Raw genomic sequence first — 23,848 nt, forward strand, 5'->3', positions numbered from 1 at the left:
AGCATGTGTGTTGTTCTCGTTTTTAATTTCAGGAATAAATTTTATTTTTGTTTCTGAATTCTCCACCAGAATGTTGTTCTGTTGCTTTGTCCAAATCTTATCTAGAGGCAATCCTAAGTTCTCAAAGGCTATACTTGACAGTGAGAAAGGTCTATCTAGTGCTGCCCATCCAGAGATGCTCCCACTATGCTTGGAATTCCACGGACAGCATGGCCCAAATTCAGACAGCAGATGAGATGAATTACTTGGGTGACAGCAAGTCGTGTAGTCAGTCCCCTTCTGGAGAGTGTTTGTGGGATCTCCCCCCCTCCCTCACTCCCCACAAAGTCCTGGATCCTTGAAGTATTGACCTTATTATTTGTTTGAAGGCTAATGAATCCTATATATTTTAAACATTAGATTGAATAAAACTCCTGATAGATATGTGTATATTTGTACTCTTTGTTATGTGTATGGAAGACTAAACCCTCGATTCTTTGCCCAGAGTCAGTGACCTTGCTTTAAAAACAAAACAACTTTTGGTAGCTGTATTTCTGTATAATTGGTTCCTTTTGTCATCCTACATATTATGTGCTTTGAAAAACATGATTCTAAAAACAAAAACATGATTCTGAGAATGGGTCCATAAGCTTTAATTGACTGAAAAGGCAAAGACGGTTTCCATGACATAAAACAGGTGAAGAAACACAGGTCTAAGCTTATCCTCTCACATCCTGCAACCCCAAAGTCCTGTATATTTCTGGAATACCGTTATTTAAGAAGTAACGATTGAGTGCATATGTGGAGACATTTTTAGAAATAATCATCATTTATTGTAGACAAAACTTTTCTTATTAGGTTGCTTTAAGTCTCAGCTCAAATACCATCTCCTAATAGGAATTCTCTCTTGATTGCCTCATTTTCTGATGCTCTCTGCAGAAATTACTTTGTGTATAGTTCATGAATAGTTTGAATTTGTTTATCTCTGTACCTGTGTACATCCTAATAGAATGGAACTTCTTGAAGGGCAGGGTCTTTTTCATTTTGTCTTTCTATTCTCTTGGTTTAGCACAATTTTGGTCCATTGTCAGATCTTAATAAATGTAAATGAAGGAATGGACAGAGTAAGAATGTTGTCCAGGAGCTTGACATGTGATGTTGTAGAAGGATGGATGGAATGCTGGGGAAAGCCAGTAAGGTGGATTCAGAAAAAAAACCAAAACAAAAGCTAGATTCAGATCCTGCTTCTGACACCCTATTAGCTGTTCAATAGTGGGCTACTCACTTTAGCCTCCCTGGGCTTTATTTTTCTCCAAGAGTTGGACTTGATGTTTACTGAATCCCTTTCTATCTCTTAATCTGTGATTCGAACTAGTAGATGGCAAATTAGATGTAAGATCAGTGAATTAAAGGCAACAGTGGAGGAGAAAAAAACCGCAAATGATGTTCAATTCTGTCTCATTACCCATAAAACCAGGATGAGAATAGTGAAATCAGGTATCTCTGATGTTAAAGAGAAAATTAACAGAGTGCATGGATTAGAGAAAGAAAATAAGGATTTCAGTCTTGAAAAGTAGCTATACTGCTGAGTTGAATCACATTTAAAGGTATTCTGAATATTTGAACAGAAAATACCTTAGATTTATTAAGTAAAATTCAGGAGAAAGGAGATAAATTTGTTAGAGCATAACCAGTTCTGTAGGGAAAGTGACTCTGTTGAATAAAATGTTTTAAAACCTATATCTTGGATGTGCCATAATGCAAGCACCTTTTTTTTGAGCTTATCACATGATGCTTCTCTGGCTTTTTCTGTTGGCTCTCTTTCCCTCCCTCCCTCCCATTCTCCACTTCTTTACTCTCTTTCTCTGTATGGGGTTCCTTGGAGTTAGCACCATTCTGTGTCCATCACAGGACTATGGTGATTTCATAGGTGTGATATGCCACTTTTGATTGCCTTGAACTCTAGGTGGGTAAAAACATTAATGGACATTTGCTTTCACTCTGTGTTAGGGGATTTTTCAGTCTGGGCAAATATCGAGGTTCAGGGCCAGACTGTGTGCTGGCTCCAGAGCCCAGCTGGCATCACTCAAGTTTTCTGCAGGGCTGTGGAGATGAGAGAGAAAGAGGCAGTCTTTGCCCGGCTTACTGCCACGTTTGTCTAAAGGTTTTCCTTTGGGAAAGGATGGGAAAAGCAAGAAGGAAGGGGAGAAGGAGAGAGAAAGAGAAAGACGGTTGGGGAGTTGCCACGGTAAGGTTCTTACGTGCTGGCTCCTTTCTGTTTCCCAGTTTCCAGAGGAGGGAATAATAGAACACCTCATACTTGTGCTACTATGCTTTCTTTGAACTAAGGGTCAGTAGACTGACTTGATGAGCCACCTAAAGATGAAAGGCAAAATGAATTCCTTACCCAGACTGATTTTATTTTTAAGAGGCTCAGTTTCTTCCTAAATAATGCTAAGTCTCAAAATAGAAGTCATGCTTAGTATTCTGCAGTTTTCTAGGTGGGGTGGAGTACTGGGGAGGAAAGTGATAGAGGGATGTCACCTGGGTTCAAACCACATTACCCAGCTGGCCTGGGCAGAAGGGAGGCCTTCCCCAGAGTATGGTCAGTATTTACTAATTTGTTGGTGCTTTGCTGAATTCTAATAATAATTATTCTTGTTTCTTTGTTCACATGCATAAGGAGAGAACTTGTAGACTTGGATATATTGCTCGAAACGTTTTCTATGCTGGGTGGTTCATTTCTAGGGGCGGGTCACTACTGGGTAGCTTAGCTCAAAACCTAATGCAGTTGTGCTACCCATATGCCTTAAGCCATTAGTAATTACTCCTGTATGTACTGTTCATATATAAAGGTGATAAAAATAACTTGGAAGCAGGTAACACATTTTACTTTGTTCTCTATCATGTTTTTATAGGTAACTCATTAATCAGTGGACATAAAACATTATCGATCAATGAATATTTTTTTTTTCCCACTCTGGTTCCTGACTGTCTGGAATGATATAGTTCCTCAGTTTCTGGGCTATAGCCCTGAACCAGTTTGAAAATATATGCTTACTTTCATTGCAAGTGCTCTGTTATTAGATAGAATTTTTTTTTCTTTTCAAACTTAGAAAACTTGGTTTAAACATTTTCTGTAAGATTGACAACTGGTTCAAGGACTTGTTCAACCATGTAGAGTTAGATAAGACCATGCATTAAAACATCTCATTTAATTCCTTCAGGAATTCAGATTTCTTGGGACTAAATACACACATGCAAATCATTTGATTTACCCTACTCGTCCACCTTTCTTATACTCAGTCCTCCATTTACTGTCTCCCTGCTTAAATTATTGGGAAAATGTTTAGGTATAATATCCAAAGCTGACCAATCTCTCTTTCTTCCTGCTTCGATCAAAGTTATCAGACAAATTGGACAAAATGCTCTTTTTTTTTTGCAAGTGAATCAGAAGAGGCACATTTCAACCAGGAAGTTAAATGTTCTATAGGGTCACACCCACACGATTTTTTGCAACACAATTTATCTAAAGCTTTGAGCACTTTTAGAGTTAAGGTTCAAATACAGTATGTTGTAGGATCATGTATTTAGACCTAGGAGAGACTTCAAAGGTCACCTGGTCCAACCCCTTTATTTTACAGAGATAGAACCTAAGGCTCAGAAAAATTAGAGGAATTGACCCCGAGTTCACACAGGTATTAAGTCGCAGAGCAGAGATTGGAATCTAAATCTTCAGATTTCAAATGCTGCCAGTTCCACACCATATCTTGATGCTTCCCAAGACTGGGCATATTATTGTAGAACAGACCTATATGCATAATTTTTTTTTTGTCTTTTCAGATCAGTTTTAAACTCAGTGAGTTCCTACTTTTTTTTTAGCATTATAATTCTGTACTTGTGGCACATAGTAAATGATGGATTTTTTTTCCTTTCAGATATGAGGATCAATGATGCACACTGCTGGGTTCAATGAAGCTGGGCATTTATAACTGGATTCATTAAGGAATACAAAGGAAATATTTAAAGGGATCAATAATGGTGTCTTCTGGTTGCAGAATGCGAAGTCTTTGGTTTCTCCTTGCAATCAGCATCTTACAGAGTACAGAAGGTAAGATGTTGTCTTTTAAAATTTAAAATACAGACTTTAAATATTTACAAAATATCAAAGTTTTCTGTAATGAGACAGGTGAGGATGAGTAATTCATTGGCTATCTCATACCTTTTTGAAAGATTTCTTGATGATGAATTTTGTTTAATGGTCGTAATTTTTTTCCTTCTTTATAATATGACACTGATATGTATTGTTGAAGCAACTAGAATTTCGGTTTTCTTAACTGAAAAGTGTTTTTTTTTTTAGCATTGTTTTCTGCTTACCTTCATACAATGCTGTTCTGCAGAGTAAGTGATTATAAGCTCCATAAATAATCTAAAAATGTTTTAACTATGGCTTGATGGAACTAAAAACTGTATTTTGTTGTTGATTTTATGTTTATTGACTAAATTTATTCTTAGTGAAATCGAAAGCAGTTTGTGGCACCTGGGTTCTCTTTTTTTCCATTGTCAACTCAAGTGTTAATGTAATATTTCTAAAACTCCTAAATAAATCCGTCAAATCTTTTTTTTTAAGTAGTTATAGTTCCTTGAGTGTTTCCTCTGTGATGTTATCTGTCTCTTTAAAAAAAAGAGAGTGTATTTCTCACAGTGTGAGACTTTTGCTTGATTCTTAGGCCAGATGCTTAGAAATACTTCAGGGAAATAGTGTGTAGACCAGTTTAAAAAGAAAATTACATTTTTGAAAGGCTTAAAAATAATCTTCTGTAGCTTCCATATGCAGTACTTGTTTACTTCAACATTTATTTCTTTCTAATATGTGGTCTTGGGCTTAGGTTGACAAGCCCATTTTGCAGAAATAAGAATAGTGATTTCTGTAAGTAAATTAAGGGAACCCAGATCAGGAAGTTTTATCAAGGGCTATGGCCCAGAGAGCTTTGGTTCCTCCCAGAGTGCTTTAAAAGTTTGGGTTTTTTTGGAAAAAAAAATTTAGAGTAGGAAATAATATATTGTTGAGGACTCAGTCCTTTAAGGAGAACACACTAATCTTTGTGGTTTCATTAAGTAATAATTGCTGTTGAGATTCATTAAAGACCACGTGCACCCGTCTTCATGCTACTCTTTGCATCTTTTAGTGTTGGATGAAGTATTTCCACAGAAAAGATGGGGTATGTCAGTAGAGAAGAGGACATATTGTTCAGACATTTTGTAGATCGGGTCAGAAGTTAATATGGAGCTAGGATGCAGAAATTTTTATAGCTAGTTAGTTGACTTGCTTTTTATATTCAGTGTAAAAATAGATTTTCATGAGGAATATATAAGCCATTTGAGAGATGCATATAAAGCTGGGTAGTGGAAAATGGAATTTTCCGTCTTATAGTTTCTTCCAGTTCAAGGTGGTTTAATGAAAATGACAGATAATGATACTTAGCATTTATGTAGCACTTTAAAGTTTGCAAAGCACTTTACAAATATTATCTTGTTTTTGCCTTACAACAGCCCTGGCCAGTAGGTGCTATTACTACCCCCATTTTACTGATGAGGAGTACTCTTGAGGCAGACAGAGGTTTAGTGACTTTCCCAGGGTCACAGAGCTGGTAAATGATTGGGATCACACCTAAATTCAGGTTTCCTGACTTCAGGTCTAGTACTTACCTCGTTGGCTTAGGGTTTGCTTCAAAACTGGATAACCTAACAATATTAAAAATATTTTTATGAAGATAGATCTATCTTAGGTGTAAGGAAAAAAGAGAACAGTTAACTGAATCTTTACATCATGTAGATATAAGGAACAAAAGAAGACAGAACTGATGAATAATGCATTTTCTGGAGAAAGAGGAGCTTCAGAATTAGGCGTTTTGTACAAAAATATTTTTTTAAATTTGTGTCATTCTGAAATTGTGCTTTATTTTTTTTCTATTTGATGTATTTGCCCAAATTGATAAATTCTGCTGTTTCACTTACATGCCGTGTACGTTTACAGCCTGACAGACTGAGAAAGGATTGGCATTTAGTGATCACATTGCTTACCTTCATTAACGTGGATTCCCTCATTTCGGCCAATGACAGTTACAAACCTTATCTGGCTAGTTGTCCTTAGAGAGTTGCAGCTGATTGAAAATTCGCCATTCTGTGTCCTACCTGGTGATGAACTTCTCTGAACAAAGAATTTCTGGAGCAACAGGCAGGGGCAGTTCATCTTTAGGTGCTATACGTGAAGTCTTTCTAAGGTTGTGCTGCCAAAGCCACTGTCACGGCCTTCAAAAGTGCAGTCTTCACCGTCATTCTAGAGTAAAGCATTGGCCGAGGTGGAGAATAACATAAGTTAAAATTAGACGAGATAGCTATTTTTTTTTAGATTGTTGTATTCAGATCACGAATGTTATTGTGAGTTGACTTGAAGCCACAGAACAAAATTAAATAGCGATTATTAGGATCTCATGAGAATGCATCAAAATGGAAAGATATGCCAAATTCAGCATGTTGACAATTAGTACTCCCTACATAGAAAGATCACGAATCAGAGATGAATAGGAATTGAGTCCAGGTAGCGGGAAAAATTCTAATCTCTTGTTGAGAACTGACTCCTAAAGTTTTCATGGAACTCTTATATATGTGATCATGTTCTTTTTTTTTCTTTTTCTTTCTTTTTTGGCATCTGGTGGGGCGGGAAACCCTCATTAAATTCCCTGCTATTCTTTTTGAATGTTTTTGTACAGTTAAAAAAGATTCCAGGTGTGGACCAACGGCTCATTAGTCCACAGAATGAAAACTTTTCCAATCAAGGTAGAGACCTCATTGCTGGCACAGTATCTTAAGTCGCTGGGGGTCTGTGGAGCAGAGGCTGCTTCATGAGAGACTGTGGTTTTATTTTCAGTGTCACCTGTTAGGTCAGGAATCATATCTGCTGTAAAGAGAAGTTTCATTTTTGGATGTGTTGGGCCAAGGGGGGGTTGCTTTTGAAGCAGTTCCCTCCTACAGGTTAAAGAAGAATCTGGAAAGGACCCATACTGCAAGGAATATTGTACAGAGTTAGCACATACTGTTTTGACATTGATCAGTGTCATATGGGTTTTGTCTTAAAAAAAAATTCTGACATGGCATGAGAGGCATCTATCAACATTAAGCAGATGATGCTCTTTGAACACCTGTAGAGAGAGCCAATCAAAGAAAGAATAGGGACAGAGGAAAGTAAAGTTAGAGTTTGAAATGTGACTGTACTACCTTTCAGAGCCTTTACTGCTTTTCTTTCCTGATGTTTTCCTTTATTCACTCCAACTGGGGAACTCCTTCTGCCACCCCAGATTGCCTGCAGCCCTTAGGGGTTAAGTGCCTCCCCTAAGGTCACGCTCCTCATCCCTGTCAGAAGTAGGGCTTGAGCCCGGTTCATCCTCAATTCTATCCATTGCACTTTGCTTCCTTTTTACCTAAGGAAGGCAATTTTTTGCTTAAATAGAAACCTGGCCTTTAATTTCATTCTTGTTGATGAGTCATGTCTGACTTTTGTGACCCTATTTGGGGTTTTCCTGGCAAAGATACTGGGGTGGCTAGCCATTTCCTACTCCAGCTCATTTTACAGATGAGAAAACTGAGGCAAACAGGGCTGAATGTCTTGCCCAGGGTCACACAGCTAGTAAGTGTCTGAGGCCAGGTTTGAACTCACAAAGATGAGTCTTCCTGACTCCAGACCTGGCACTCTATACACTATACCACCTAGCTGCCCAATTTAATTTCATCCTACTTGCTTCTTAAACTGAGATGTTTATAAGTAAGATTCTTAGCTTGTGTTCCCCACGTAAAGCAGTATTCTTGGTCCATTCATAAACACATATTACCTAAAGTCGTGAAAGCATATGGAGTTCTACTTCTATCAACATATAATGGGATTTTAATGCGTAGTAGTCTAGGCTTAATTTAATATTGGATTTATTTTCCATTTATGATAATTGTTAAAAAAAAAAACAAATGTGCTGGCAGGGTTGATTTAATATTGCTATGTTGAAATATTTGTCTTGTTTTAGATACATTATTTTTTTCTGTTCTTAGTAAAGCAACAGCCATTAGGAATTCTCCACATTTTATTAAAGATGCTCACTTTGCAGAAGGACATTGGATATTATGATACAAATGAGACTGCATCAAACCTTGCTATTTAAAAGTTTACTCATAGCTGGAAAATAGGAATGGTCTGCTGATTGGAATGTTTAATTTAGCCTATAAGCCTAGGGTTTTTCCTTAAAAGTGTTTTGGCAATTTAGATTATATCTGTATATATAAACTTAAATGCCTTATAAAAGATGGAGATTTTTGCACAATATTCTTATGACATTTTTGAAAGTGTTAGAAAAATAAACTCAAAAATCTTCAAAAGTCATTTTGTGCTGAGAAACTGGCTTTCTTTTGATTCTTTTGGCCTATTCTTAAAAGCATAGTGCCCACAGTAGAATCATGTCTCAGTAAGTAGGGAAATAAATTGAATTTCTGTGTTCTAGAGAATTAAATTATGCCATATAATGGAGCCCTGGCAAGTGTAAGTCAGACGCATGCAGGTTCACGTTGGTTGATGTGAGTGACAAATTATAAATAAAGTAGCCTATCAGAAGAGTCAGATGCAAGGATTTCAGGTTGTGTCCCATGTTCACTATATATTAGATTTCATTAGTCAAATTTATATTCAGTTAATTCAGACATCTCATTTTGAAGAAAAAATAGGCATCTGTAAAAATAGGAATGAGTATTATTGTTATTACTACTTTAAATATGTTTCCTAAGTAAAGCAAGGAAACCTTAGAACACAACTGAATAAACATTCTTACTTTCCTTTAAGACCATTTTAAAGAAGGGCTTCTTAAACTTTTTGTGTATTGGATCCCTTTGGGAGGCTGGTAAAGCCTCTGGACCTCTTTTCTAAGTTGTGTTTTTCAATGCATAAGATAAAAGTATGTAAGATTGCAAAGGAAACTAATTATATTGAAATACATTTATCAGGATATTGAAAAAATGCCCCCAAAATTCACAGACTTGAACAAGAATTCCTGATTTAAATGTATATTATCTATATAAAGGTGTGGGTGTGTATACATATATATTATATATGTTTATGTATGAGACAGACAGACAACACACACACACACACACACACACACACACACACACACACACACAAAGCACAAAAATGAGTGGGTTGAGATTGAAGAATGGCATGGTCCCGGCAAGCCCTTGCATGCCAACATTCTCTTTACATCAGTATTGACTGGAAGAGATCTAGTGCTGTAAACATTAAATTTGCAAGGAAAAAAAGGCTTTTTTAAATGCAGAGGAAAGGGCTGTACTTAGGATTTAAAGAATTTTGATTATTTGAGGACTCTGTCTGTATGTGAATTTTAATCTTCCACCAGAGGTTAGTGGTCTTTGGTGTGAGAGTCATAAGGGGTAACCCAGCCATTTGGGAGTTAGCACCAACACGTTTCACTTTTCTCTAAATCTCTGCTGTGATAAAATAACAAGGACACTGTGGAATAAGGCACACACCTTGCCCACTTCCCTTGACTTGCTCAGGAATGTGAAAACATTTATCTGGGTGCTAAAGTATACGTGTACTGTTAGAAATGGATTCCAACTTAATTTGAATGTTAACATATACTAAGCATATTTCCCCTAGAGGAAATTAACCTTAAAAATATCGTAGGACACAATTTTTACTGCCCTTTCTTTTTACAAAAATAGGCTTTGTTCTTAATGATTGGGACATATCCCATTGAAGAAAATAGACTCTTAAAATTGCCCCCAAACTAAAGGAAGAATATATATTTCTGTTACATTTTCAGAACCTCCTCATTTCTTGCTTCAGTTCATCTTTTTTCATTGTGAAGACCTTGCCCTTTCTCAATGGAAGTAACTACATGCCCAGTCTCTAAGACCAAACTAAATTGGCTTACTCTAGCTTCCTTAGATTTCCCAGTCTAACAGAATTGACAACACTTTTTATTTGTTTGTTTCTTATATTAGATTAGTTGAAGACTAGGGGGTAAATTTTCAGCAAGGTGCATGGGGATTTGGCCACATGATTCCTATTAAAATTAATGGGAGTCACAACTCCTATTAAATTAATGAGAGTTGCATGGCTAAATCTCTGTTTGCTTCATGGCAAATGTACCCATATCATCTTAATTCACAAATTATGTAAATTAGATTTCTTCCAAACAGTGTGTTGGTATATATTTTGAATGATTATATTCATCTTAAAAAGAAAGACTCAGGTATTGTTCCTTACAAAAATGTATTTACTGCCCTTTTCAAGCACACATTTCAAATGGTCTTAGCCTTATTGTATTCTACTTAGAGAATGTATTTGTTTGTAATAGAGCCTTCTCTGTCTTCAGTCCCCCTTCCCCTATTGTAGAATAGATATAATTCCATAAAAAAGGTGGAATTTGATATCATAATAGACCCTGGTAAAGGTGATTCTTAGCAAAAAAACACAAAATAAGAACTGAAAAGAACAACATCTCAAGCAAATAAAGTTATGCCACTTGATGGTATCTTTTATTTCCTAGCAATTTAAGCTCCTTTATGAAAGTAGCATGACATGTACTGTTAAGTCAGCCTTTCAAAGACAGATCTTTGGGAAGGAGCCAGGGGAGGGGGACAAATGCCCACTGGGGGTGAAAGACCCCGTAAGAGCTACTATTTAGGCTGAAGAGGGGAGAGGGAAAAGTGTGTAGCAGGTGAGAGTGGAACCCACCTGGATCTTGAAAGCTGGTAATGGATATTTTAACTATTATTCTTGCCAACTAGACCCTAAATGAATTTGTATAATATGCTGATAAGGGAGTGTAAGTGCCACCTTCTTAAAATTTCAGTATACTGGACAAAGCCCCAGTTACCCCACCCTAGTTATAGCTTTGGTTATCCTACTACTTTTCTTGCTTTAGCAAAACTCTTATTTCTGAAAATGGGAATGAAGATTAAATTGAATTTCTAAATGTGTCTTCTAATAAAAAATGAGTTAATTTGAAATTGTTAACTCACGTCTTTCTTTATATGCAAACTAGGCCATCTTTTATATATGTAGATGTTTCTTCCTGACCCACTCTTAGGGAGATAAGTATCTTGCCCCCTTTCCTGAGTGCCTCTCCTCTCCCCGGTGTGCCTCCTCTTACACCCCCCCCCCCCATCATCCATAGTTTTAACGGATTTGGAGAACCAGTGCTGCACAAGGGAAGAACACGTACCAGAAGACTTACTTTGAAATTCTGGCTCTGCCACTAGAAAAACTGCTTGACCTGAGAGGAGTCACCGTTTCCAACTGGTTTCCTCATTTATAAAACGGAGTGAATAAGACTTGCTCTACCTGAAAATACTTCGAAGTCAGCTATGATGGAGATGATGATGATAAAGGGAAGTGTCTGTTAACATTTCTAGGTTAGAAGTTCATTAACAGGCCCTTACAAGAATCAGATATCATACTTTGACAAACAAAAGCTAACTCAATAGACCTGAGTTCAGTTGTAACAGTTTTCTTAATTTGATATTGCAAATGAACCTATTGTCTTTACTAATATACTTTGTATTTTTTAAAGTGAATTTCTAAAGCTGAAGAACAGATTTCCTGATCATGCCTTCTGCCTGCTGGCATAAATTTTAAACTATTGGTTTGTGGCATGTGTATACATGTAAAACATTTGTTACTGAGAATCTCATGTGCTATCTATATTTTGAAGAAACTAGTTATTTTATTTTGATTGAATTTAATTATTAATGAAAATTTCTTTTCCAAATCATGCTAATTATTTAAATGTGCAGAAGGTTTTTTGTGGTGCCTTATTTTACTGAACCCTAGTATAATTCTATTAATTGCTCATTAACTTTTTTGGATTAAACGCCATGTCACATGTTATAAAAAAGTGAATATTTAAAAAAAACACAACAAACTTCTTTTTGGTGATACTTAGACTAAACTTTTTTTGTTTTGTTTTTGGAGAGGTGGATGTGTGGCAATAACAAACGGGTTCCAGTGCTTTGCATAACTTTCATAGAACAAGATTGACCTGAAGAACCAGTGTTTCTATCACATTGTGGAGAGGTTTCATGCCAAAATATGTGCTCGCTATCATTGTATGTAATCTGTAGGCTGCTTCCATGCCCCCTTACTCCTCCTCTTCCTCTTCAGTTTGTCCGAGTGATAGAAGACATAACCTCATAGCCAAGCTTCATTGGACATCTCTGTTGTTCTCATAACTATTCTCATTAACACTTCCAACTCTGCTCTTGAAATCCTTTGTCAACTAGCAGAAGGGACCCTGTGGCATAGTATCTAACCTTGGGCCCTCCTAGGATTGATGCCAAGGATTGCTTAAAGTGTTGACCCAGGCAGGAGTGAACATAAAAAAGCCACAGAAAACGGATTGAGTGTCCTAACTGGAAATGACAGTGTTGGCATACATGTTCCTTTCATATTTATGTGCTGCTTTCCTGGGGGTTGATTTTTTGGGCCCGGAAGAGGCCCACTTTATCCACTTTGTTCGAGTTTGTCCAATAGATTTCGTTTTTGAAACACATTTAAGAGTAGAGATGATGTACCTTCACCTTTTTAAAGATCTATAATTTGAGGGTCCCCAAGTCATCTGTGAAGGGATAGATTTTAGAGATCATTGAATAAATTGTATTTTTTAAAATTTGGTAAATATTTCAGTATATTGTTTTTTTTCTGTTATCCTACTTATTTAAATGTGATACATTTAAAACATTATTCTGAGAAAGGGTCCCATGGGCTTTATATGACTGTCAAAGGGGTCCATGAAAAAGTTAAGAACTCCTGATGTAGATGTTAGTGTATGTACGTACGTATTTACATACGTGTATACACACACGCACACACACACACACACACACACACACACTCTCAGGAAAAAGGTTTCTTTTCCATTCCCTTTTAAAGCTGAATTATGAGCCCTTTTTATCTAATATGAAGTAATTGTGAGTTTTATTCATTCTTTTGTGTAACACTTATCCACTGGTAAACATTTTCAAACTTGAAAAATTAAGCATATTTCTTCTAAAGGCAGGATTGACATTTTCAGTATTATGTTGTTATTTGAAAATACTACACCTGCTCCTAGGTTGTCATTTCTTTTCTTTAGTGTAACAAATTGTATAAGAGTTTGGCACAAACTTGTTTGTATATGATTCTGAAAGCAAATGATCTTAAATTTTTTGTTACTTTATAACAAATAGAAACTGAGAGGGGGCCTTGCTTGCCTAGGGGTACAAGGCAATTGCAGAGAAGTGATTTGTAATATCTCCACATCTGTCTGCAAACAAAAAAGGAAACCTGAACTGACTCTCCAGCTATTTGAAACTGATGGGACTCCAGTTTTGTGTTTTCACTTTCCTTGATCCCAGACTGCCTTTTGAAGAAAGAAAGAACTCGGGTTCTATAAATGGCTAATTCACTGAATCTATCCTCATTTCATCAAATAGTCAGATCGAATCTTTCCAAATGGCATTAAAATTATCCTGCTATTGAAAAATAGCTGCCTTCAGTTGAACAAAATGCCTTTGATGAGCTCCATTTCTGTCTTGTCTTTTTCTTTTTTTTTCTTTATTTTATTTTTGGTGATATTCTACCCCAAGATGGTTAGTTCTTCTACATGGGGCCATAAAAATAATAACCCCTTTTCCTTTTCCCAGACAAGTAATTGGCACCCCAGTGATCAGAGCAGAGGCCAGTTTTTGTTCTGTAACTGTTTCTTAATCATTTTAGGCATAGTGAAAACTCAATGACTCTGAATTCATTTAGTAGACTTAATTCTTAGTCCATAAATTTGGCAAGTTTAACTAATTCTTACCTGAGTCACCCTATAATTTGATTTATTTACTTTCCCATTTTCACAAATGGAAGGAAAGGGAGTGCCATTTTATTGAAATAGATTGGAATGTGGATGAAGGTTGTGTTTTCAATCTCACATCACTTTGGCCATGGTCTATACTGATCAGTTGAATTTTTTTTTTTGGAAGGAGTATGTATCTCATATTATCTATACTTTTATGCTGGTGTTAGTAGTCATTTTTATATATCCTGTAGAAGAGCTGAAACGCAAAAGAGCAAATTTTAGTTCCACTGAAGACAGTCGTGCTTTTAGGGCCAAATGAGGTTCTGATTGATTTGATTAGCAAACAGCCCCATGGGAACATTTAGATCAACAGTTTAGAGCTCGGGATTGTCAGAAAGCAGAACTTTCCAGGAGGAAAGAGGATGGAACAATGGTCACACTGTATCTGAGGCCGCAGAGGGATTAAATCCAAAAAGGACTGAGATTCATGTTGGGAGCCCCCTACTCTTTCTTTGCTTCTCTTTCGTTTTTGTACCAGACTCTTTTTAGGTTTTGTTTTCCGCGGTCTCCTTCTGGCCTTCCTCTTTCTCTCATAGCCCTGAGAGAGCCAAAAATTGGCACCGTGAGATGGATATGCTCAGTATTCAAAGCAGACTGTGTGTTTGACAAGCTGCTACTACTGGCTGGTTTCAGGCTCAAGAAATATTTGTATTGACTAGTATATTCCCCTGAGCTAAAGTTGTCCCTTCTGGCCCACGTCCCTGAAAAACTTAATCCAGACAAACTTCTTTGGCTCTTGAGATGGATGCTGCCTATGATTGCTTGACACTTTTTGGTGAAAGATATGTCATCTAATTGGGTAAACTACAGATTCTATTAAAGGTCCTTAGAGGGCATAGATAGGAATCTTGTAAAGGGACCTTAGATATCATGTGATTCTGTTCTCTCATTTTACAGAGAGGGAAACTGAGACCCAGAGAGTTCAGGTGACTTGCCAACGGTCACACAGGACCAGCTCCTCTATCTTTCAATCCAGTGCTCTTTTCATGACGACATTCTGTCCTCTTGAAAACAGTGATATGTCTAATAGATGAGCTGTGTGTGACCTTTGCTTGCCTGGAAGTAGGCTCTCATCTCACGTATATTTGTATCCCTAGCACTTAGCATGGTACCTAGTATGTAGTAAAATGCTTAATCATTGCATTATCTAACCTGTATTTCTTTCTATTTGTCCATCTGTCTGGCTATGTTTTAAAATATCTTTCCTAATTTTTTTGGTTAAATTTTTAAGCATATACATATATAATTTATATTTGCACATATCTTTCTAATCTTACCATGGATGGTTCTAAATTGACTGCTTATTCATCAACTATTTTAAATCATTCTGTGGTCAATTGTGCAAACTGACCTTCTTCCCTTTGTGTTTTAAATGACTAGTCTCCCCATTTATCCATCCCCAGATTGTTCTCTCTTCTAACACTGTACATCATTGCTTCTGATTCCATTTCTTTGTCTTCTATTCTAGGTGTTTCCCTGTTTTTCTAAAGGCATAATTAAAAAAAAAAGTTCACTGTAATCCAGTAGTACATCTGTCATATGCCCATTTATTTGGGAAGCTTATTTGTGTGTGCCATGTGTGTGGCTGCTTAAAAGTGATTGTGCATTATACTGGTTTCAAGATGAATATGTTTATAGGAAACAGAAAAAAGTGTCATTTATACTTATGCATTGTTTAATATTCATCTCTTGTCCAGCATGAATGATAGACTAGAGGACAAGCTGGTGATTTGTGATGTGGAATTTTAGAGCACACAAAACATCACTTAAATAGGTACAGCTAAAGACCTGCTTTATTAGCATAATATGTCATCTGGTACTTTTCATCTTTGTAATGTTACATATAAGCAAAGGCTTTTATTGTTTCTTTTTAGGAGTGGAAGTCACTTATGTTATTCCCAAATTAGATTATAGACATGCCACAGATAGGGACTGTAGAAGTCAGCTAGTCCCATTCCCATCATTTTTTCAGATGAGGAAACTGAGTGAATTGACAAATGACTTTGCTGATTGCAAATCCGGTGCCCTTGCCACTCTACCATGCTGTATATTTCAACATAAATTCATTTCATTTCATTTCAATCAATCAACAAGCCCCTACTCTTATTTCAGACACTGGGCATACAAAAAAAAATAGTATCTATCTTACAGCAGCTTTCATTTTCTTGGAGGAAACGCCATGTACACGTGGAAGTATAGATACAATCTGTACACAAGATGTCTTCAGTACATTCAACAAGCTTTAATTAAATGCTTACTATGTGCAATGCATTGAGCTGGATTTTAAGAATAGAGAGATGAAAAATGACATAAGCTCCATTTTCAAGAAGCTTGACATTTGTTGGGGGGTAGGGAGAGGATCAGACCCCAAACAAATAGGAACAATTTGAGCTAGAAGGGGGTAAGGGCAAAGGAGAGATCTGGAAAGCTGGAGGAAATACCAGTGGGGGAATCAGGAAAGGCTGCTTGGATCATTTTCATAATACTTGTAGTTCTTAGTGAATTATTGAATACAATCCTTTTCAAGTATGAATATGTATGAGTTTGATCCTATTCAAATCCTAGTAAAGTTAATCAGCTCTTTAAAGGAAAAAATTTAATATCTAGTTTCCTTTTTTTTTTTTAACTTTGGTCTTAAAGGAATGAAGAGATTTTATGGTAGGATTAAAGACTTTTATTTTTCTTTCCAGAGAATAGATTTGGATCTAGGTTTTTAGATATAGATACACATATGCTGCGCCCCTATAACTCAGTGTATATATTATTACTACACTTGTACATAATACTATATATTACAGACATAACATAGAATGGGGTGTGTATATATATATATGTGTGTGTGTGTGTGTGTGTGTGTGTGTGTGTACATGTGGATAATTACAGATATTGTGTAGTATGGCATGTGTATATTATTGCACATGTGCATAATACTATGTATTACAGACATCACATAATATGGGATGTATATATGTTATTACATATGTATCTAATACTATATATTAGACATCACATAGTATGTGTGTGTCTATATATACTGCACGTGTATATAATTACCAATATCACATAGTATACGATGTGTATATATATTACTGCACATGTACATAATATGTATTTACAGATATCACATGCTATGTATACAACACACATACATATACACACACATCATTATTTATATATATATATATGCGCATATATATATATATATATTAAGGTTAGTGTATATTTGCCAAATAACACTTTTAAAGGTATGTTTGAAAATGCAGAATAGGTGAGAAAAATTGTTCACTGTAAACATTACTTAACATAGTATAGACCTGACAGCTTGAGAAATTGTCTGTTAAACTATGTTCATTTTAGATTCCTATTATTAAATTGCATTCAGCAGAATTTCAGGTTGAACCTACTTTTATAGCATGGGCTTTATTTGTATTTTAAATAAGATTCCTATGTTATTCAGAGGCCAAGTGTAGTTTGCCTCTGACCTACATGTAATCCACCCCACCTAGAGACACAAAGCACACAGAACCTTTAAACATGCTTTAAAAACACACACGCAATCTTATTACAAAAAACAAACACATAAACCAAAATCCTGCTTCCCACTTATTCTCTACCTTACTCCAGCTGCCTCCTACACTTTCTAGGTTTTTTTCTGCTAGAAGTTTTAAAGAATTAGGTCTGTGAGATCCAGTAATAGTTAAATACCAGTTTTGTACTTTATCTCAACCCTTTTTATTTATTTGCCACAGGAAGGTTTTTTAATCCCTTGCCTTGTTTTAAGAATTTAAGTAAATGGGAACACTCCCAGTGGAAGCTTTCAAAAAGCCTTTTTTTTTTTACATTAATGGAATAGTTGCAGCGATCCTAGTCTTATTTACCATAAAGGGTAGTCTTTGAGAGCTGCCATTCCATTCTCTCACAGTATTGTTAATTGACTGATAGAAAAGATAACTAGAAAAAACCTTTAGTGACTGAAGGGATCAAGGTGTGACTCAAAGCCCAGGCTTTTGTTGAGTTTTTGCCTCTTGATCCCCTTTCTACTTCGAATAAAAACTACTGAACAGGGAGAGGAGAACGAAGTGCATTAAAAAGCATTCAGAAATGTTAAGCAACAATAAAACCCGTACCATTTAAATGACAGCAGCTGACTATTTGAATTAACTTTGTGTTTGGCTTAATTTGGGGTCCTAATTATTCCTAACTTACGTGAGTAGATTTCAATTATAGTATACTGCAGGGATTTGTAGCTAAGGCAACTAAAGGAATCATTTTACATAAAGTACTTTTGTTCAACTGATTAGGCAAGTTAAAATGGAATGATAGAAAATTGAAACTCTTCTGTGATAAGGTCCCCCAAATGGTTCCAGTGATATCATAAATAAGATAGTTTGCTTTTACCACACAGTTTTTAATGTTTGTAGAAGATGAACTATTCTAGCACCTTTTATTATTTTTCTAAGTATGAATGCTTTTATTTTATAATATTTTACTGATCCTTTTTTATTCTTTATGCCCTGCTCAACTCTTGGTAATCCCATTCCCTATAGACCCCTCTTGTGACAGGGAAAAGGTTAAACAAAATAAACTCAAGATGACACACCTGGAAAACGCTGTCCACCATCTCTCTACAGAGAGGAAGGGCATGTTTATCATTGTCCGTCTTCCAGAGCCAAGATTGGGCTTTGTATTTCATCTGAATTCTGATGTTTATCTTTGTTGTTTTTATTTACACCATTTTATTGTTACATCATATTGTTTTGGGGTTCTGCTTTCTCTGCCTCTGTTGATATAAGTCTTCCCATTTCTCTGTGAGTTCATTATTTCTCAGGGCAATGTGTTATTTCATTACATTCATATACCCCAATTTGTTCCACCAGTACCCATCCATCACTTTCTACTTCATCTTCCAAGTAATTGCTATCCCATTTATTGTGCTTTTTACTGTTTGGAGAGATGTGAGATGAAATATCATGATGGCTTTAATTTGTAATTCTTCTATTTTTAGTTTGGAGTGTAAAAAACACTATGAAAAACAGGGTTTGGTAGTAGGGTGCTTTTGAAAAGTGTTCATGGTTTGGGGCGACTTACCTATTGGGGAATGGTTCTCAGTCTTCTCTGTGTCAGTTTCGTATATATCTTGGATATCAGACTTTTCATCAGAGATTATTTTTCACCCACGACGTTTTAGTTGCTGTTTGTGAAGCAAATGGAATACTATGGGGAGGAGTGAATCTGTTACAACATAACAAGTTTTTATGAAATATTGTTCATATCTTTCTTAACTCTGATGCATTATCATTGTGACTTCAATTCTTCAAGAAACCAGTACTGTCATCTATGTAGGGATACCTTTTACCAGTTGGAGATCATAACCCATCATGCCTTTTCATCCTGTGTAATTCATGTCCTTATTTTCCCACACATCCTTCATAAGAACAACATTCTAGAGGCCTTCTTTCTTTCAACTAGAATAATAGGTGTACACCTACTATCCAGAATCTGGGGTTGGAGAGTTGGGTGGTGGTACATTTCAGTTGAATGTAGCTCAGGGGCAAACTGTGCCTTTTTCCATAGTCTCAGGATCCTGCATTTCTAATAATCAATTTTAATATAAAAATGTTTGTTAGGTCCCTACTATCAATTTTAATGTAAAAATGTTTGTTAGATACCTACTGTATACAAGTTGGAAAGGTAACACGTTATAGTGAATAAAGTATAGTGTGGTTAAGATTACACATTACAGATTGTTAGAAGGCGTTTCCACAATGAGAATTCCCTACCCTGATAAAATTCCAAGGCTGTCCAGACTTACCCTCTACCACCCATTCTTGTGGTGGAGTGGAAAACAGAAATTCTTTCTTTTCCTCCTACCCTCCTTGAAACAAGTTAACAAGTTGCTTTGGGGGGGGCATTGAGATTATAAATACTGACCCTGCTTTCAAGTTCTTTACATACTTGGCATATAGTAAGTACTTAAGAAATATTTGTTGATTAATTGTTGGTGGATTGCAGGCAGTGGAGCCAAAGTAGTGGTTTCCACATTTCTGAAAGAAAAGACACTTCATCAGCAATTTGTAAAATAAATGACCCAATGTATTTATGTGTATAATTTCATATGCTCCGCACTTTTTAAATTGCACTTCTATTTATGGATAGTTTCAGGGCAGTAAGTTAACCAGGGAGAGCTATTTATTTTATGTTATTTTTTTTTATTTTGGCTAAATTACTTACCAGATAGGGATTCTGACCTGCTTCCTTAGCAAAGGAGTTTTATTTATTGACCTCAAAAACTCCTTGGCAATGACTACTAGACTTAGGGACTAGAAGGTAGGAGGCCAGAGAATTGTGGCTAGAGATGTGTCTGCATTCCATTCTCCATAACGATGTGACGGTCAGAGTGTGGAGCGCCCATCCTCACCCGTTCTTCCTTAAAAGTAGAGTGAGTCAGTGTTTCATAATAGGCCTAACTTTACTTGGTGTTTTCTCTGCACCATTCTTGAGGATTTAACCAGTTATGAGAAGCTGCAACTTTCTGGGAACACAAGACCATTTGCCTATACCCAGAAACTGCTAAAATTTTCCTGGTTGGAAGCATCTTGAAAAGATGACAGTGATCTTAGGAACTGTTGATTTTGTATGTGTTGTGGAAGCAAAAAAAACCTAAGAAAATGTGTATTTGTACAGTAATGTAGTTGAGTTACCAGAAACCACATGTGACGTGCTTAGTCCCACTTGTTCTCAAATGGATCCCATATGGTTTCTTGAGCTGTTTCATCAACATCACTTTTGAGGAAGGACCATTAAAAACGTTGTTCATCATAAAAATGATTTTGCTATCAACCTACCTGCTTTCTAGGACTAATCTCTTCACTTACACTAGGGTCGGTGCTCAGATCCTTTCTAGACATTTCTGGAATCTTTTCAATCAGTAATGTTCCACTCCCCCTTCCCTCTTCCTACCTCTTTGCATAATTGGTCTTCCTTTCATTCCTGGACCCTAAACTCTTGTCTACAACTCTTGTCTCAGTTCTCTTCATTTTACAGAAAACTTTAAACCTCAAGCTACCACTCTAGTGTTGTTGGTGTTTTTTTTCTTTCTTTCTTCTTTTGATACCAAAAGAAGCTCCTGCCTCAATAACCACAGAAACCTTGCTTCTTCTGCCAGGCTACTCTACTGAAACTATTTTCTTGAATATCACCAATGACATCCTACTTGCTAAAATTCATGACCATTTATTAATTCTGTTTGTTTTTTTTTTTTTACTTTCCTATAATAGCATGGACTGACTACCCTTTATTTTTGAAACTGCCCCTCCACTCTGAAATTTCAAGTTTTTCGTAAAAACTAAAGAGTAGTTTCAGAATTTGGGCAAAACTATCCTTTGGAGTTTTTCCTTGGGGAATCCAAAGGGAGACACACAATCTTGTGAGCTCTCTGATTTTGAAGTAGGCAAAAAAAAAAATGGAGAACTTAACAGCTCTAATCTCAACGGTATCCAGCATTACAATGGATTCTTCTTTAGGAGTTTTTTGCCGTCACATTTGAAAGATACACATCTTTAGTAGTTCTTAATGATTCCATCAACAGTTTAAAAATGAGTGATAGTTGATGTTTGTGATCAAGAAATTGTTGACTGTGCAAATAGCGGCCCAGCGAAAAGAAATTCCAGCTGTGATAAACGTTATAGTAGAAATTAAGGTAAACAAATAACCCAACTATTGGAATATTATTTTGCAATGCTCATTAATTTTGAAGGAAAAAAGACTGAAAATAGAAATCTTTCTCTGATTACTAAGTTAGCTACTGATTTTATTGAGACATTTAATGAAACCATCTCGTTGTTTTAGTAAATTAAATTTTCCCTTGATCTTACAGAACTTAGTGATTTCTCAAGTGATGATTACTATTAACTAATGAAAATTTAAAATGAGAGTTGATTAATGAGTACCCAGCTGGATTGTATTTTATTTTTTTGAAAAAAATAAAGCAATGAATTTATTGTTTGAACTTTGGCCTCTCTTAAAAAACAAACAAACCCCTTTTATATCATACTTTATTATTACTTTTAGAGGATGGTAGTTGAATTCCTTGCATAGTTACTAAACTACTAAAAAATCTGCAAATAGAAAAATTATCTAAAAATAGAAGGTAACATTTTAATCCTTTTTTAATCAAAGCGATATTCACCAATCCTTTTGAAAGTATTAATTTTTTAGAAGGATTCTCTTTAGTAATTATAAATGTTATGTTATGGATTTTATTTCCCTTTACACAATAGATTGTGATTCTGAGCATAACACATGTTGTAAAGCTATATTGAAAATATTATGTTTAGGAGGATATAAAAGCAAAAGATCCATAATTTTGATGTTTCTCGATGAGATTTTGCTAACATCATCATTTCCCAGTTTTGTGTCAGAATATCGTCTGGCTGTAGCATAAGGACGTAGAGCATTTTCAGTTTGCAGTACATCAGAAATTATACACTTGAACAGTGTCATACAAAGTAGTAATACGTAATATTACTTATTTCATTGATGACGCCACTGCACAGCTAAACTTATTTATTTTTTTAAAGTCCTCATTTGAAATTTCCTTCACAGGAAGTTTATGTGCTATAGGAAAAACAGTCTTCAGAGCTTTGGAGGAACCTTAGAGACCATCTTGTTCAACCCTTAGGTGAACAACACTTGTCCTCTCCAGCATATCCGAGCATTATCATTCAGTTTTCACCTTAAGGTCCCTCCTTGAAAGGAGCTCGCCATCCCGTGAAGAAAGTCCAGTCCATATTTGGATAGCTTTGATGGGGAGGGCATTTTCCTCACGTTAAGCTTAGAATTTGCCTTCCTACAGCTTCACTCCAGTTTTCTTAGGGGTTTCCTGTGGATTCAAGCAGAATAACTCTGATCCTTTATTCACATCTTGTCATTAGTCCTCTTTGGAGAGGGAGTAGGGGAGCAGAACTGTGAGGTCATCTAATAGAGAGCATTCCTTGTAAAGAAGCTCCATCTACCAATGCAGAATGACAGTGGAGTCTGCAGTTGGAAGTCAGTCTGTGAAATTAGAGAGCTTCCTAGAGTGCTGAGAGGTTAAGAAGTTACAATAATAACCATACTAGTGACAATAGCCACCATTGATATAGCACTCAGTGTGTGCCAGGCACTCTGCGAAGTGCTTTACAGTTAAGATCTCATTTGATCCTCTCAACAACTGTGGGAAGGTAGGTGCTATCATTATGCCCATTTTACAGATAAAGTTAAGTGATTTGCCAGTGATTGCTCAGCTAGAACACATCTGAAGCAGGGTGTGAATTTACATTTTTTCCTGGCTCAGCGGCCAGTTCTCTGCGCTGTGCTGCCTTTTCATGCATTTTATGTCATAACTCTTAAAAGCCAGATTAAACCAAAATAAGGGCATTATGAGCCTGCTTACTAAGAGGTCTCTCCTATTTTGGGAGGGCTGTGTTAAATTCCTCCCTTTCCTCTCTCCCCTAAACATTTGCCAGTGTAGAAGAAGGTACCGGTATTTTTCAGAATGTGTTGAACAATAACAGCCTTGTTGAAGATAAGTGCATAACTTCCTATTGTGACTTTTTTGAAGAGAACAGCTCTTTTTTTTTTTGGTGAATGTTTTTCTGGTATATTTGTTTAAAGACACAAATCTAATTATTATATTATAGTTACATGAGCTCGTTAAAAAGTGAAGGGAATGTTCTGAGTGTAAATCAAATAGTCTTAATTTGTAAGTCTTCTTAATAGTACATTTTCTGAATTTCATTTTTATCCTTCTTCAGAGTATGGTTGCTTGAAAACATATAGGAGAAAAATAAAACCTACATAAATTTTTGGGTGGCAAAAAAACAACATAAAAAAACTCCCTTTTAAAAATATTTTCAGATGTCATCTTGATTTACTAACCA

The 23,848-nt window shown here is 36.0% G+C and overlaps 1 protein-coding gene across 14 annotated transcripts in view; it reads left to right on the forward strand.

Annotated features, from left to right (window-relative positions):
• Window positions 1–23,848, forward strand: part of ADGRL2 (adhesion G protein-coupled receptor L2) — a 229,873-nt gene that overhangs the window by 42,599 nt on the left and 163,426 nt on the right. For all 14 annotated transcript variants that reach the window (XM_078156538.1, XM_078156544.1, XM_078156545.1 and 11 more), the window contains exon 2: window positions 3,918–4,090. In XM_078156538.1, coding sequence (XP_078012664.1) covers window positions 4,018–4,090 — 73 coding nt within the window. In that variant the 5' untranslated portion in view covers window positions 3,918–4,017. The remainder of the gene's footprint in view (window positions 1–3,917; window positions 4,091–23,848) is intronic.

Source organism: Phascolarctos cinereus, unplaced genomic scaffold (assembly GCF_003287225.1).
Source record: "Phascolarctos cinereus isolate Bilbo 61053 unplaced genomic scaffold, phaCin_HiC Scaffold_5;HRSCAF=322, whole genome shotgun sequence".
In the NCBI taxonomy this organism is placed as follows: domain Eukaryota; kingdom Metazoa; phylum Chordata; class Mammalia; order Diprotodontia; family Phascolarctidae; genus Phascolarctos; species Phascolarctos cinereus.